Here is a 16,801-nt window from a genome sequence, read left to right as displayed (position 1 = left end):
AGATGTGTGGGCAGTGCAAACATCAGCTCTATCATTGTGAGCTCCCAGTGCTGGTTAAACTGATGATTGTGAGGACTGGGTGGGGCTGGGAATATTTTGATCAGTCTGTGGTGTTGAGTCAAAAGAACCCTGAACAGGTTGTACAAAGACCTAGATTCAAGTCTCATTCCTGCCACGTCTGGGTGTGTGGCTCCTGGCAAATCAGTTTACAAGTGTTTTCACTTGTAAAATGGAAAAAATAATCCCTGCCCTGCCTTCCTCTGAGGATTGTTTTCAGGATCAAATGAGATAATGGGAACAGGCTTTGTCAGGCATTACACAAATGTAATGTGGGATTAAGTCCAATGGTTTACTAACAGAGGCCTGGCTCAATTCCAGCGATTCCCCGAGGGAACAGCTAATGCAGTAATGATGAAGCTTCCCCCCTTGCAGCCCACTAAGTAAAATATACCCTAAAGGCATTACTTCCTTGAACTTGCCTGGTCCCCTGTGTTCTGCCTCTCGTCTACCCTGACCTGGGATTGTTTAAGGACCTCTGAAGTCAGCCCAGAGGCTCCCAAGTCCCAAGGTGTGTCACCACAACTAGTTCTGCAGGTTTTGGTGATAGATCCTTTCCCAACAGGCAGCCTTTCTCCTCCATCTCTGTGGAGGGCTCTTCACACTTTACTCATGAGGATTGGAAGCCATTCCCCCCCAGAAAGAGGGATTCTCATTTTCATTCTGATAGTACTTACTAGAGAATTTCAAGGGGGATGAAAATTAGGGGAGGGCTTATGGATTTCAATAGACTCAAATCGTAATGTTTTTCCTCCTCTCTGTAAGACGATGCCTGCCTGTAAGTAGAGAAAAGCAGTTTTACGCTCCATTGACTTTAAACATTAATGGGGCTGTTGTAGCTATTGTCTGTAATCCAGCATCCCTGGAAGTCGATTTTGTCTTCTTGTCAGGGTAATTCCCATAGTGTTCTTAGTACTATAGGAAACGGAGCTGTGAGATGGCATTCTTTTAAAAATTTTGCCTTTGTACTGTTGCTCGTGTGTGGAGATAGCTATGTCAATATGCCTGGAACGTGGATATTATACTATTCATTATAGAGATGAATTCATTACGGAAGAACAACTCCATTTTCTGGGGGCACTTCTCTGGAGAGCTCTGAGAGAGGGAAGTGCTGTGCTGGAGCGGTGGGAGGCAGAGAAATGCCCTGGATTAGGAATCAAAATACAAGATGCTAAAGAGGCTCAGATGCAATTAAAAGTAATGAGAGGGTATCAAAAAGGGAAGCGATGAGAGCTGTGTGCCTGGCACGCTGGCTGCCTGCCTGGAAAGAGACACAGAGGGTATTCAGAATCACCGGTGGAAGGACACAGAATTCAGGGATTTTCTGTAGTAGTTTAGACTGCATTAAAATCCCTCCCAAGGAGTTTGCTTTCCATGTGGACTTTGTTTTCAGTTACCTGTACTCAGAGATACTAGTTAGGGTGAAGAGGGATGGGCATTAGGCTTGGAATCCCACCTGGATCCAGCTGCTTCATCCTTCTGTGCCTCTGATTCTGAATCTGTAAAATGGGGCAAGGGGTGATTCCTTCTTTATAAGTTGTTATATTACATGAGAACATGTAAGGGAAGGCTTCTCACATGGATCCTGGGGGTGATGCTGGAATTAGGCTCTGGGGAGCAGAAATAGTTCTAGTGATGTTCAAGTCCAAAAAAATGGCAAATTCTATGCTGAGGTCCATCCATGGATGAATGGATAAATTGTGGTATGGCCATACAATGGACCTTTACTCAGCCATAACAAAGGAATATAGTTCTGATACACTACAACATTATGATCGAAAACATTAGATGAAGTGAAAGAAGCCAGATACTAAAGGTCACGTAGTGATTCCACTTTCATGAACTGTCCAGAATAGGCAACTCCATAGAGACAGAAAGCAGACTGGTGGTTGCTTAGGTCTGGGGGTGAGAATGGTGGGGGCGGGGGAGATGACTGCTAAGGGGTACGAGGTTTGCTTTTGGAGTGCTGAAAATGTTTTGGAACTTGATAGAGACAGTAGTTGCACAATTTTGAATTTCACCTTAATAAGAAAAAGTCTCTGCTATATCTGGTATTTGATCTAGATTTTTTTCTTTCTTTGTAACTGCCATCTGTTTGCTGATGTGAACTCATAACATCTTCACCACGCTTCTGATGCAAGTGGCTGATCTTTTTCAACTTTGAGATCACATTGAAAATACTGGTCACCTGATTCCTTCACACCTGTTACATGGTTTTTTGGCTGAGGTGGACTGGGTCATTTTCCCTCAGTAGGGAAGCGAAGGCTGGTCCCAAGGCAGCCAGGGAACCACAGTGGGCCTGAGGAAGATCTTCAGTAATCCTTCCCATCCCAAGTGGCTACAATACAATGCATAAAGGGAAAGGGATCCTTTTTAATAAAGTTATTACCTAGGCAATCATGACTAAAATTTGCCTTGGATAAAACGATAGGTTCAGGTAACAGATCAGTGGTTGCCAAAAGTTAAGGGGGTGGGGGAGGCTGTGACTACAAAAGGGAACACGGGATGTTTTGGGGGCGATGGCACTGTTCAGTATCCTGATTGTGGTGATGGTACACAGGTTGGTACATTTCTTAAAACTCAGAACTGTATACCAAAACAATAAGACCAACTGAACACACACACCATCTATTGATTATGGTGGGGATTGCATTGGTGTATACATTTGTCAACGCTCAATGAACACTTATATGGGGGAATTACTTATATGTAAATTATACTTCAATAAAGTTGATTTTTAAAATTTGCCTTGGAAAATGAAGAACATATGCCGTATGAATTCCCTATAAATCACATCACTTGGGGAAGTAGAGATGACAAACAGGCTGCTGGCTGTGTGTCAGACCAGGCCTCCTGCGGAGAGAGAAGTCCTGGCAGGGGCTCAGCTTGGGTGGCTGTAAATCCACTCATTCCATCACACAGCACACGGAAAAACGCCTGCACTGTTCCAGGGGCTGTGCCCGCTTCTAAGGCCACAGCAACAATGGAGGCAGTCCTCGCAAAGCTGAACAGTCTCTGGTGGGCAAAATAATGCCCCCCCAAGGATATCTACAGTCTAATCTCAGGGGCCTGTGAGTATATTACCTTACAGGGCAAAAGGGACTCTGCAGATGTGATTAAGTTAACGATCTTGGGATGGAAGATGATCCTATGTCATCCAGGTATGCCCAATGTAATCGTAAGTGTCCTTATAAGAAGGAGGCAGACAGGTCAGAGTCAGACCAGGAGGTGGGATGATCGAAGTAGAGGCAGGAGTGCTGTGATTACTGGCTTTGAAGATGGAAGGGGTCATGAGGGAAGGAATGTGGGCAGCCCTTGGAAGCTGGAAAAGGCAAGGAAACAGATTCTCCCCTCAAGCCCCCAGGAAGGTACACCTAGATTTTAATCCAGTAAGACCCACTTCAAGCCTCGACCACCAGAACTGTAAGATAATACATTTGTGTTGTTTTAAGCCGCTAAGTTTGGGGTGATTTGTTGCAGCAACAATAGTAAACAAGTACACTAACACAGAAAAATGTGTAAGGAAGCAATTATCGTACCCTGTGTTAAACATGGGTTATAAAAGGATTGGGCACCAAGTGCGGTGGTTCAACCAAGGAGTAACTCATTCTTACCTGTCAGGCCTCTGTCCTCAGGCCCAGTGAGCTGCCCATGGCCCACAGACTTTCTGTGTAGTCCTGGCCAGCTTTAGAGGGAGCACCATGCTGGGAGTTGGTTGACCTGAGTTCTAGTCCTAGTTCATCCAGTCCCCAGATGCTGGGGACAGCAATCCCTATGCTGGGCCTGTGTTCCCATTTGCAAAGCAAGGGGTTTGGACTCAATTTTTAACGGTTCCTCTGCCTCTAAGATGCTGGGTGAGCAGCTTGGCTGTGATATCCAGGCCTGTAATTTCTAGCCCTCCCTCATGTTCCTCTCACAAAATTAGAGGAGGGCCAGTCCTGAAAAAGGTGACAAGCAGACGGGGAGACTTTTCTGTGCCTTTTACTGTTTCCAGCTCTGTACAATAGACATACCAGAAACATCTAACTCAGGAGCTGTTCTCAGCAGAGAAAGAAGATCAGCTTCCCAGCCCCGAGGACACCATAGCCCCAACCTCTTAGTCCAGGCCCACCCAACGCACACTTCTAGAAATCTTTTAGCCTTGATTTAGGGGCTCACTCTTTTTTCTCTTCTACTACCATGCTTCCCCCAAAACAAGACCTAGCCGGACATATATTTAAATAAATAGAAACTGCTACCTCCCCAAAAGAACAAACAAATCCTGCAATGTTAAATAAGAATTTAAGTAATAATACCTAATATTTATTTGTAGTTATTACATGCCGTGTACTGAGCCTCCCATCAGTTCTTTGGAGAGGCCAAACTCATTTTGGCTCCAGGGCCTCTGCACATGCTACTCCTGCATCTGGAGCACGGAGCCCAACATGAGTGGGAGCTTTAGCAGCACTGCCCCTCAACCCCGACCACACACACACACACACACACACACACACACACACACACACACACACTAAAAACAGTGAGCCTGACAGTCAACAGAGCATCAAGACGGGTTCCCACCTGAGGCCGCCTTCCAACCAGATCGCTGCCCTTAGGTTTGGGGATCTGGCAGTTTTGGAGCCTTGGTTGCTTAGGCAAACAACCTAGGCTACAGCCTGCTTACCCTTCAGGTCTTAGACAAACATCATTCACTCCAAGAGGCCCTCCGACCATGGACCCCTCATCCAAATCAGGTCCCTTCATGGCATCTGCACTTAAAGACTTCACAGCACTATTCCAATCATGTGTTTTATTTTTATCTGTCCCTTCCTTATAAACTTCGTAAAGGCAAAGATTCCGTCTGATTTCCTTACTATACTGTATCTCCTATACCTCACAAAATGTTTTGGAAGTCCTTTGTGCATGCACCTGTGTGTGTTCGTGTGTGTGTGTGTGTGTGTGTGTGTGTGTGTGTGTGTGTGTGAGAGAGAGAGAGAGAGAGAGAGAGGGAGAGAGAGAGAGAGAGAGAGAGAGAGAGAGAGAGGATGGGGTAGAAACGGAGAGAAGAGGGAGAGATGATAAGGCATGTGGAAGAGGACAATGACAGAAAGAAGGACTTGCAGGCCAACTCCATCCCCCTCCTTGAAAAAGAAGAGGAAAAGGAAGGAATACCCAGCAAGCAGCCCCACCCCGCCCTGCCCTACCTAGGCCCTCAGTCCTCAAGAAGTCAATCCTGGAACCACCCCACCCTCCTCTCATCAAGTACAAAGGAACCTGTTCTGTAATTGGTTCGAGTCCCATGGCAGAGCTTTGGGGGTGAAGAGCCTGCAAGGTGATGAACACGAAGGTGAACAGATTTTGGTGTCCCAATGCATGAGGCATTTTGAAATTCACAGCCAAGCAACACTGTGTTCTCTGGGACCAAGTTACATAGGGTGCAACCACGTGGGCTTGAACTCTAGAAGCCTGGGCACTACCTTATGCCACCTTCTCAACTTTACCTTTGGGTTCTCACAGGGATCAAAAGAGATGGTGCACGTGAATGTGTCTGGTAAACTGGAGGGCTCTGTATAGCTCAAGTTATGGCTTCTGTACCTGTTTAGATCTGAATCTGGCAGGTGTGGATCAGGTGTGACTGGACCCCGGTGTGAAGTCCTAGGGGAGGGGATCCACGTGAGCCCCGTGATCGTCCTTGTGTGGGCAGGAAAAGGTTTTCTTAGAATAAATACTGGATGTCAGCTTTGCTAGCTGATTATTTGTTTTGGAGGTTACCCCACCTACTTGCAAGGAGTCGAACTAGCTGCTAGAACGATTAAGGCAGGCATTTTTAGATAAGTATTATCACACAATGATCCAACCGATGTTATGTGGCCATGTAAAAGCTGCACCTCGTCATTTTTATGAGCATATTTACAACTGAGGGCTGGTCCCAGGTTATTGGCTTGGTATGTACTTCAGGCTCAGTGGCCTCAAGTCCAAGACATATGTCGTAGCAACCATACTGGTTTAAAGCAAGACTTTTCAAGAGCTTGCAAAACCTGCAGAGGAGCCATAAGGGCAGTACAAGCTATTTCTGGCACCATTCACAAATTCATCTGCCTGCTGTCAGTGCCTCAGATCCTCTCTGTAATTCTGATCTCAAATTGTATCAGCTCTGTAACTGGTACCGATGGGTCTACAGGGTTACGTCCCTGGAATCTGGAAATCAAGTTGCCCTTCAAGTCCACACATGATGGACAGGACAAGTTATCTGTACAAGGCCCCAGAGGGAACAGGACATCTCCCTGGTGACAGCCAGAAGAGTAGGGCTTGGAAATTTAATCCAGGCATGCCTGCATGTGAAGGAAGCAGGAGCCAAATTAAATCTCAGAAAAGCTTCTGAACAGCAGGTTGAGTGTCTCCAGAGTCTAAAAGACACCAAAAGGATCTAGCCCATCGTCATAGCACTAACCAGAATAAAGGGGGACCCACTGAGCAGGTATGTTCCATCTACCTGGAGAGCTGCTGTAACACCTCAGTGATGTTACTAATATACTACTCGCATGATTCCCTTTGCCCTGTTTCATGCTCACGAAAGCCTTCAATTCTACTTCCTATGCAGGGGAGAGTACATACGGAGCAGTGACCATGACACCAAGTCTCAAGCCCCTTGGCAGTTACATCTGTCATTACAAATTAATAAATTACTATTTCGACTAGGCTCTAGGGAGTCAGTTTTTTCCTCTCTGAACCTGATCAACTTTGATTTTAGACTTGCAAAGCTAATACCCAGAGATCAACACACGAACGAGTATGTAGCCCAAGTACGTGGCGGCGGCAGGCCACTACACCTTCCACCCACATTCTTCGTTATCCATTGATAATTGGCCACCACCTTAAAATACTAGTCTAGGCCCTTTCATAACCAATTAATGGGGCTTGGAATGGCAGAAAACCTTCTGTCACTGCAACCCTGGCCTCTGGATGACTCGGTAGCCTCCTAACAGCTTGGTAAATGTTTCTAATGCCAGTAGCTACATCAAGTGTGATTTCAGGAAATGGCAAGCCAGCTTACATTACCCAGAACCAAGATTATTTTCTGGAATACAATCACCTATCCATTCATAAAAATGTGCATCAAAGAGCAGTTAACACGTCATTTTCTAAATACTGCTTTGCACGTGATGCAGCACCTCATCATGGCATTAAAATCCTGCGTACATCAAGGAGCAACATTCTTATGGACTTGAAGACCCTTTGTACATAACCTGAGCCAAGTTACACAGGGCAGATGTTTAAGCCGGGCCACTGAAATCAATGTTTTTGACATGTGTACATCGTTAGGAAAACACTGTGTGATAACCAAGTGCAAATTTAGAATATAAGCTTGTATTTTAAAATTATTTTTGTATCAAAAAAAAAGGGCCATGTATATTAAAAAAAAGAAAGCAGGGATGAAATATACAGGGTTAACACTGAGAATACGGTGGAAGGATTCTAGCCCCTGCTTTTACTTTTGTTTTTTCCAAATGTTCTGTGAATTATTACTTTTATATTGAAATGTAAAATACATTCCAATTTTCTAAGTTACCCTTTGAAGAAACATACGCAGCCAAGAAGAATGAAATCAGAGACTACTTGAATATCCTAATTTTCTTTCGTGTTGCAAACAATACAGAAAAAAACATAATCACACATGTGGACTGAGGAAGGCTTGCAAATAAGATAGCACATCTAATAAGACAGCCACTGGCAGGAATGAACTGTGCGGAGTCACCACCAGGCCTGCTGTCTGGGGTAGGGTTCGTTTCACCTGCCCCACCTGTCTCCAGAAGTGTCATGAGCAAATTGCCTTTGCAAATCCCCAATGTTGACCCCATCCTTGGCCAACACAAGGATTGCTGTTTTGGTTTTGTCGGGTAGCATCCATTTCTGAGAACAAGGAGAGGACAGACCCCAGAAAAGAAAGGCTGAAGAAGCCTCGGTTTCTGACATTGCCAAAAGCACAATGAAATGAAAGTCGTGAATCTGGACCTTGGAGGAGTTCCTCAACCATTACAGTTGCCCTGAAATTGAACAAGCCTTGTGATGAACACTTCCAATTCCTTCACACCCACTATTGGAACAAAAGCAGCACTGATTTTCATAACAGATGTTTCAAACACCTGAAGTTTCTGGGACAGATTAACTCTTGTCTTGCTATCAAGATCATTTGCATTTGAAGTCTACTTCCAAAAGAATATCACGTTCCCACATCACTACCACCACCTTTTTAGGTCATCTGCCACTCCCACCTTTCAAAGAAAACAAAGCTCCTTGCAAAATACGCTGTAATAAGCAAATTGGCCTCAAAGTTTTTTTTTTTTATAAAGACATCAATACTGGGCAATCGGCTTATACCCATACTTACTTACACGCAGCTTCCTAGTGGTAGCTAGGTAATCTGATTACCTGTGGTAATCTTTCCTGAGAAATGAAATGGGAAAGAGCTGGATAGGCTTAATTTGACCCACCTTGTATCCAGAAGTGTAATGAGGGGGGTCATGGTTAGACCCCTTTGCAAATCTCTTATAACCACCTTTTGACCACCTTTCTTGCTTGCTCTTCCAATCCAGACTTTCTGGGAATAAGACGTGTAAATAGCGCCACCTCTGGGCAAAGTGTGGTTCCTCCAGCTTCCTAGCCCAACATCAGCAAGAGGAAATGCCCTAATTTGGGAGCAATGGATCAAGTCAAGACTGGAGTCCCCTTAGAGGATGAGTGGAATGGTGCACAAGGCCTCCTGGGAGCATTGTCAGAGCCACGGGCATTAAACTGGAATGGAAACGATTAAGGAGTGTGTGTGGTTTCATCTCAAACGGGGAGATTCTGAGATGAGAAAAGCTGTCAATCACATACCAGGGGACAAAGCACAATTCCTCCTATTTTGGGGTGTGGAAAAGCCCTGCGTTCTTTCCTTCTTGATGCCTGCTGGGAGAGCACACACAGGGATACCCTGGGGTGATGGGACAACCGATGTGAAGGGCAACAGGATGTCTGCACCACTCCGTTCTGTTCCAGACCAACAAAGCTGAACAGTAGGAATCACGCTGCTCTTTGTAGCACAACTTGATCCACTTGTCTGGGAAGAAGAGAATGTGGGATCAGCCAGGTGGGTGACCAGGCAGTGCTTGGCACACGGAGGCACTCAGTACACACTGTTAATCCACGAACAAAGATGCTGGGAGAAACTCGGGGCCAGGGGCAGGCAGTGCAGCGCCCCCTTACCAGCCCGAGTCCCTGGCGCTCAATCACAGCTCCACAGAGCAGCCCTGGAACGTCCACTGATCCCCCAAATGTCACCTTCTCACTGGGACCATAAAGTGAAGTCTGGGAGATCTCATGACACAGGTGGGTGTCCCTCAGCAAGATCCAAAACCTGACCGAGGGCTATCAGGCTATGCCCCAGACTGGGTGCCGGGACTAGAGGAAGGAGTCAAGCCACTCTTGCCAATGACCAGATGCTTCTTGTCCCTGAAGGGGGGGCAGGCGATGTAACACAGTGTTTCTAAGAACAACGCATGGTGGTGCATGTTTATTCTACGTCTGGTCACAGCAAATCTCACATACCCAGACGTGAGCCAGTCTGAGAATGCCACGCGGCTATATGCAGCTGGAGCAAACGGAAGACCGTCTACTCTGTTGCACACGGCCACGGGCGGAAGGCACAGCCGCCACACTGGCACTGGGGCCACATTCCCATCTCCAGGCCCCTGGGACGTCTCTAAAGGCGATTCCTGTTTGGAACTCCCAAAATCCTAGGCATCTGTGGGAATTGTGCCCTGGTTCCAACAAGTCCTTCTGAGTCCAGGCTCTGCCACACAGACTGAAGCACTGAGCTGGTGTCAAGACAGCTTGGGGGCTGAAAAGGAGCCTCAGGCTGGGCCACAGAGCAGGCCTGGCGGCCCTGGGGATCAGGGCCTCCGATCCTTTCTGCGGAGCTTATGTCCCACCTGAGACCCCCGCTGAGCAGCTTTCACCAGGCCTTTGAACTGTCCCTGCAGCTTCATCTTCTTCCTGCAGGGACAAGGAACAAAAGGGTCACATCTCACTGAGAACAGGCGGCCCCCCTTCCCATAATGTCAAAAGACGGCCCTCCCCACAGCAGCAGGAATGGAGCAAGAGTGCTGCCCGGTGGTGGTAGCACAGGTTCAGGGCAGACCTATCATGTTTAAAAGAGCAGTTCAAGTTCACAATACATGTTAATACCAACTACATGAAGGTGCATGTTAAAAAGTACCAAAACAGGGGCCGGCCCGGTGACTCAGGTGGTTGGAGAGCCCTGCTCCTAATGCCGAGGTCACTGGTTCGATTCCCACATAGGCCAGTGAGCGGCGCTCTCAATAGCTAAAATCGTGAACAATAGCTCTCCCTGGAGCTGGGCTGCCATGAGCTGTCGTGGGCTGCTGTGTGCTGCCGTGAGCAGCCAGAGGCCAATGTGAGTGGCCGGCAACCATCGTGGGCTGCTGTGTGCTGCTGCTGTGAGCTGCCATGAGGGGTTGACCAATGACTGGTGACTGACTGCCTGGCGGCGGGGGGGCACAAGGCTCATGATACCAGCATGGGCCAGGGAGCTGTGTCCTACACAACTAGACTGAGAAACAAGGGCTTGAACCCAAAGCGGGGGGGGGGAAAAGGGGGCGAGTCAGAAGAAAGGGGAAAAAAAGTTGACAAAATAAAACTGGAAGAGACATTGAGCAACTGAGTGGAGAGTTTAATGAGTATAAGGCCCCCCCACCCCCAGCACAGCTCCCCGCCCTACGCCCCCCACCCCCCCTGCACGGCACCATACCTGTGGTTGAGCTTGGTTCGATTCAGGGGGATGTAGGCATAGGGGTCGAGCCGACCTTTCTTCTTCACGTCACCCTTTGCTTTCTGCTCATCCAGAGAAACAGAGTCAGCTAGGAGTACGGGGTTCCCCTCCATCCCCTCCTCTGACTCGATAGGCAGGCCCTGCACAAACTCCCTTCCCCTCATTCTCTGCCTCAGGTGACACCCGTTTCCGTGGCTCTGGAAGGCCATCCAACAGAGGCCTGGACTTTAGATGCTAACATGACCTCCGTGTGCCCCTCAGTCTGCTCCATAAAGGTGTCTCTCTAGGACAGTGATGGGCACAACTGCCCCGCCCTTTCCCAGACTTTCTGCCAGGAGACCCCTTGCCCCCACCTGCAACTCTTACCTTGGCCTTGTATTCAGCCCCAGGTGTAGCCTTCTTGGCCACAGGGCGATGGATGCCAGAGCCTCCAGCTAGAGAAGAAAACAGAAGCCACGAGTCAGGCAAAGCCAGGGCAGCCTCCTCCTAGGAAAAGGCACTGGGCACCTTCTGTTCGGAGAGCTGCTGGGGAGACAGGTCATGGCCAGGGACCTGGCTCTGTCCCTTACCAACCAAGGACAAAGACCTTTCTTGAGAAAGGACTGTCCACTGACTTGACAGACCACGGGCTCCTCAGACTGATCCGAGCCCACAGAGACCTACCAGTGACCTCTGGGAACATATATATTCTCCATTAACATAAAATACACCACATTCTGTTTTTGTTCCACTTGTTCTAGGAAAGAATAGGCGAAAGAACACAGGCTATGAAGTCAGACAGACCCGGGTTCAACTCCCAGTTGCAACCTCAGGCAAGTCTATTAATGTTCAGGAGCCTCTAAACCTTATCTGTAAAATGAGGCACTATAGGCTTTCTCTCACTCAAGCTTCACATCAACACTGTGAGAACGGGAGCTCTTACTCCACCATCCAGATGTGAACACTGCAGCTTAGAGAGATCAGGATGTTTCCAAAGTCAGTGTCATTTCTACCTGGACGTGAACACAGTGTGGATGGAATCCTACAATGGTGACTCAGGAGGACTCTCTGAAGTGACCCAGATGAATCCCTTTTACAGGTGAGAAGCTAGCAGCTCAGAGAGGCAGTATGACTGGGCAAAGGCCACAGACCTAAGAGCAGCTGGGCAAGCAATCCTGAACCCAGGCCTCCTGCTGCATCATCGGCTTCTGCACCACACCATCTCGGAGTGAAATAGGTGAGGTGGGCCCTGGCCTGGGGACCACAAAAGGAGAAGGAGCCACAAGGCTCTCCAGCTGGCTTAGGGTGCCAGGGAGCTCTGAGGAAACATGGAATCCTGATACTGGGAGCAGGCACTTCCCATAGGAGCCCCTGGACCTCCACATGCATAACAAGGGCTCTGCTGCCAGGGCTTGGGGGCAGGGGCCCTGCAGGGCTGCCCTGAGGGGAAGGAGGCAGAGGTGAGGTGACAGAGGCGTTCCCTGGCTTTGGGCAGCCACCTTGGTACCTCTAGCAGCTGCTCTGGGGAGAAGAACAGCCTGGGGACAGGGACGAAGGTATACAGGGGAATTCCCTGGGCAGGCCCAGTACTAACCCTCCCAACTGCCACCCTCAACACAGGCCAAACCCGGCCTGACTCAGGACCAGACAAGACAGGCAGACAGCTCCCAGCAGAAGGGGCAGCTGCAAGCCTCACGGAAGGCCTGGGTGGGTAGGGAAGAGATGGGGCTCAGGGGTTCCCCAGAGGGCTGGGGGTTCTGAGCACAGTTCTCCTAAGCCCCAGGCTCTTCCTCATCCTCAGACCCTCTTGGCTTCCAGCCCAGTCCTGGGTGACATATCAGCCAGTCTTTGCTAGTGCCAACTAAGTGCAACCAGGCCGTGTAACCTGTTGGCTCTGCCTGCAAAACCCTGCCTAATGCAGGTGACAGAGTTTCAAAGGTGAAGAGTAGAAGCCTCACCTTGGTACTGAGGGGGCATCTCCAGCTCCTCATCGTCAGGCTCTTTCTGATGCTTGAGCTTCTGGGGTTTTTTCTATAAAGAGGTAAGCAAAGTTTGTGAACAAACGGACATGACCATCCTCACTAGTGGTAACAGTAAAAGTAGTCATAAGCTGCATTAGCGGGAAAGGCCCTCTGCCAAGCACTTGATCCCCTACTTACAGATGAGGACACTAAGGCTCAGAGGGGGCAAGTAACCATCCAAGATCACACAGCGAGGCAGTGCGGAAGCAAGGTTCCAGCCCAGGTCCTCAGGGCTGAGCTTGTCTCAGCTGCCCACTGCTCTGCCTCTTCACACTGAACTCCCTCCACAGGGCTCCAAGCGCCCATCTGGCCACGCTGACCTCGGCTTAGCCCGTCTTCCAAGCAGGGAAAATGAGATCCCGGCCTCTTTGGAAAGAACAGCTTTACCAGTTCTTTGCCTCAAATGAACGCCACTTCACCTTCTCCATTAGTCAAACGCTCACTGACTCCCTACTATCCTGTTTCCCCGAAAATAAGACCTAGCCGGACCATCAGCTCTAATATGTCTTTTGGGGCAAAAATTAATATAGTAAAATAAGTAAAATAAGACCTTATTTTATAGTGAATAAAACTGGGTCTTATAGTAAATTAAGACCGGATCTTTAATTAATATAATACAATATTATCTATAAGATATGATATGATATGATATATAATATACTATAATATTGGGTCTTATTTGAATTTTTGCTCCAGAAGATGCATTAGAGCTCATTGTCCGGCTAGGTCTTATTTTTGGGGAAACGCGGTAAGTGCTAGGCCCTGGGGACACAGGAGACAGGACGTAGTTCCCATGCTCCAGGGGCTCTCCGACAGGTGGGAGACCCCTGTGCGCGTCAGCACAGCTCCTCAACAATGCTACCGTTCCCAGAGCTGTGAGCACAGGACAATGGGACAGGTCACCCCGCCCAATGACATCCAACAGGAAGCGACTCAGCACTTACTACATGCCAGCGTCGTGTCAGGCTCAAGCGGGAGAGGCAGGCCTGACAGCAGCCTAGCGCACCGGGCGATCGGAGCCTACAAGGTGACAAGTAGGCCAGGCAGAGGGACGTTGTGCAGGAGACCTTCGATCACAGGGCTCTCACTGCCACACTGGTCTGTGCCAGCCACACTGCCTGGGAAACCTGGTCAAACTAGGTTCCTGAGGTGCACGTTCCCCAGGGGAATCCTGAGGTGGGGGCTTCAGGCCCCCACTCTGAGGAGCATTGACTGGCTTACAGGCCAGGTAAAGGGAACATACACAGGGTACTTTGGGGGAATGGGGGCACCCAATTCTGTTGGCTGAGGCCTCGCAGAATGGGCTCCTAGTGGAGAAACAGAAACTGGCTGGAAATGAGACTTGGGCTGCATCACAGAGGGTGATGGCTCAGTTTGTTCTTGGTTCAGTTGGCATCTGGCACCAGCTCTGCCCACTGGCAACTGCGGTTGTGACATGTACCCCAGCATTTTAATGCTGCCATAACTGTGGGCAGAGGAGTAGGATTTAGCAACTGCCATGCAAAAAAGCCCCTGGGGTTCTCGATGGCAGGTGATGATCTGCCATGAGCCAACTGTGGAGTGTGGCCAGCCCGGCTCCCTCTCAATGCTTTGAGACAAGGCGCCCCAGTCCTGCTGTGCCAAACTACGGGCCATCCTTGGAGGAGCGTGGTCAGCTCTCCCTGGCCAGCAACAAGAGTAGGCTGCAGAGGGACTACAAAGCCACATGTGAAGATGTGCTGTAACAACCAGGGAGGCTCTGGCCAGAAAAGATTTCCAGGAAAAATGCAGTAATAATAAGAATACCACACCACTTAGTTAGTGTCATTAAGTGTCACATACTTTACATACAAGCCAGGATTTGGGTTCAGCAGTCTGGGCCTGGAGACAGACACATTTATAACCCCGATGACCTTGGGCAGGTTACTTATCTTTCATGAGCCCTTCTGGAAATGAGGATGACAAATAGTCCCCACATCCTCTGAGGATTAGATGAGGTAACTCGTGGAGGCCCTCAGTACCCCTCAATGGTGGACGCCCCCACCCAGGTGGGAGCTTACTCCTTGGAGCGTGCAAGCCAGCTGTTGCCCTTGCAAACTACATAGCACATGCCCTCGTGGAGAGACGAGGAGCTTTGTCTTTCTTCTTCAGCTGGACAACCCAGCCAACACTGAAGGCAGCCCCAGGTGCTTCAGAGGGAGCCAAGCGCCCTCCCGCCCCACAGGGTGGTCAGCCATGCCACTGACCCTGGCACACACTTGCCATACCCCATGGACTGCCTGCCGTGTACATCCCTGAGGCTCCACTGAGCAGTTAGGAAGCAGCACAGATGAGCGAGTAAGAAGCTGTCAGCCCCAAGGCTTAGGTCTGAGGGCCTGGGCCCCCGTCAGCAGGAATTACTCACACTCCTGACGCCCAAGTCTTCCATCAGGTCAGCCATCTCTTCATCCTCCCCTGCAGCCAAAAGGAAGAGAGGCCTGTGAGCACTCAGGGAGGGCCCCTATTTTCCCAAAGCCCACCCAAATTTCATCCAGCCTCCTCCTGGCTCATCAGGTTGAGGGAGCTGCCAACACCAGCCCCCAAGTCCCGTGTCCTACTGTGGGAGACAAGACCCCTGAACATTGACCCTTTCTCCTTCCCATCCTCCGTCCCAGGGACAGCAGCCCCGGAAGGAAGTGGTGATCCCACTTCTGAGGTAAATACAGCTTTCTTTGCGATTCTAAGAAAGCCCCAGGTTTCCTGGGGAGCCAGGCACTCCACAGCCTCACTCCACTTCGCCAGGAGGACTGCTTTATTCTCCTCCTTAGAAACCATTTTTTCGCCCTATATGTGCTGAGCACTGTGTGGGGATAGAAAGAAGTTGGAACCAACAAATTGGTTCTACGTTAATAAATTGGACGATGTTAACATTTTAAAATTTCTCTGTGTTAAAGGACACATCAAAGACTGAAAAGGCAACCTACAGTATGGAAGAAAATATTTGCGAATCATACATCTAATAAAGGGTTAACATCCCAAATATATAAAGAACCTCTACAACTCAACAACAAAATCAAACAACCCAATTAAAAAAATAGGCCTAGGGGCCAGGCTGGTGGCTCAGGCGGTTAGAGCTCCATGTTCCTAACTCCGAAGGCTGCCGGTTCGATTCCCCCATGGGCCAGGGGGCTCTCAAACACAAGGTTGCAAGTTCAATTCCTCGAGTCCCACAAGGGATGGTGGGCTCCGCCCCCTGCAACTAAGATTGAACACGGCACCTTGAGCTAAGCTGCCTCCCGGTTGGTTGGAGCGCGGGCTCTCAACCACAAGGTTGCTGGTTCGACTCCCGCAAGGGATGGTGGGCTGTGCCCCCTGCAACTAGCAATGGCAACTGGACCTGGAGCTGAGCTGCGCCCTCCACAACTAAGACGGAAAGGACAACAACTTGAAGCTGAATGGCACCCTCCACAACTAAGATCAAAAGGACAATTTGACTTGGAAACAAGTCCTGGAAGTACACACTGTCCCCCAATAAAGTCCTGTTCCCCTTCCCCAACAAAATCTTTAAAAAAAAAAAAAAAAAAAAGGCCTAGATTCACATTCAAATTCAAATTCATAGAGACAGAAAGTAGAACGGTGGTTGTCGGGTGGGGGAGGGGGTATGGGGAGCTGTTCAATGTGCTCAGAGTTTCGGGTCTGCAAGATGAAAAGTTTGGAGATTAGTTGTACATCAATGTGACTGTATTTAACAGTACTGAACTGTGCACTTAAAAGAGGTTAAGGTGGCAAATTTTGTTATGTGTATTTTACATAATTTTTAAAAAAGCTATCAATGTATTAAACAAAAAAAGTATGAACCTGACTAGTTGGAGGGAAGACAAACTCAAGAAAAGTCAATCAACAACCAAACATCACAAGAGAGCATGGGACTAAACGCTGAAGACTGGGCAGTCTCCTGGGCTTGCTGGGAATTCTG

At 48.8% G+C, this 16,801-nt stretch overlaps 1 protein-coding gene across 2 annotated transcripts in view; it reads right to left on the bottom strand.

Moving 5' to 3' along the window:
* Positions 1-9,574: 9,574 nt before the first annotated feature.
* The window catches only part of RRP12 (ribosomal RNA processing 12 homolog), a 29,053-nt gene continuing 21,826 nt past the window's right edge, over positions 9,575-16,801 (bottom strand). For both annotated transcript variants that reach the window (XM_033130904.1, XM_033130905.1), the window contains 5 exons: positions 15,251-15,300; positions 12,805-12,877; positions 11,234-11,301; positions 10,847-10,929; positions 9,575-10,071 (listed from right to left, as the gene is read on the bottom strand). In XM_033130904.1, coding sequence (XP_032986795.1) covers positions 9,969-10,071; positions 10,847-10,929; positions 11,234-11,301; positions 12,805-12,877; positions 15,251-15,300 — 377 coding nt within the window. In that variant the 3' untranslated portion in view covers positions 9,575-9,968. The remainder of the gene's footprint in view (positions 10,072-10,846; positions 10,930-11,233; positions 11,302-12,804; positions 12,878-15,250; positions 15,301-16,801) is intronic.

Source organism: Rhinolophus ferrumequinum, chromosome 16 (genome assembly GCF_004115265.2).
Source record: "Rhinolophus ferrumequinum isolate MPI-CBG mRhiFer1 chromosome 16, mRhiFer1_v1.p, whole genome shotgun sequence".
Taxonomy (NCBI): Eukaryota; Metazoa; Chordata; class Mammalia; order Chiroptera; family Rhinolophidae; genus Rhinolophus; species Rhinolophus ferrumequinum.
The sequence above is the reverse complement of the archived record's forward strand: the minus strand, read 5'-3'. Positions and strand labels throughout refer to the sequence as shown.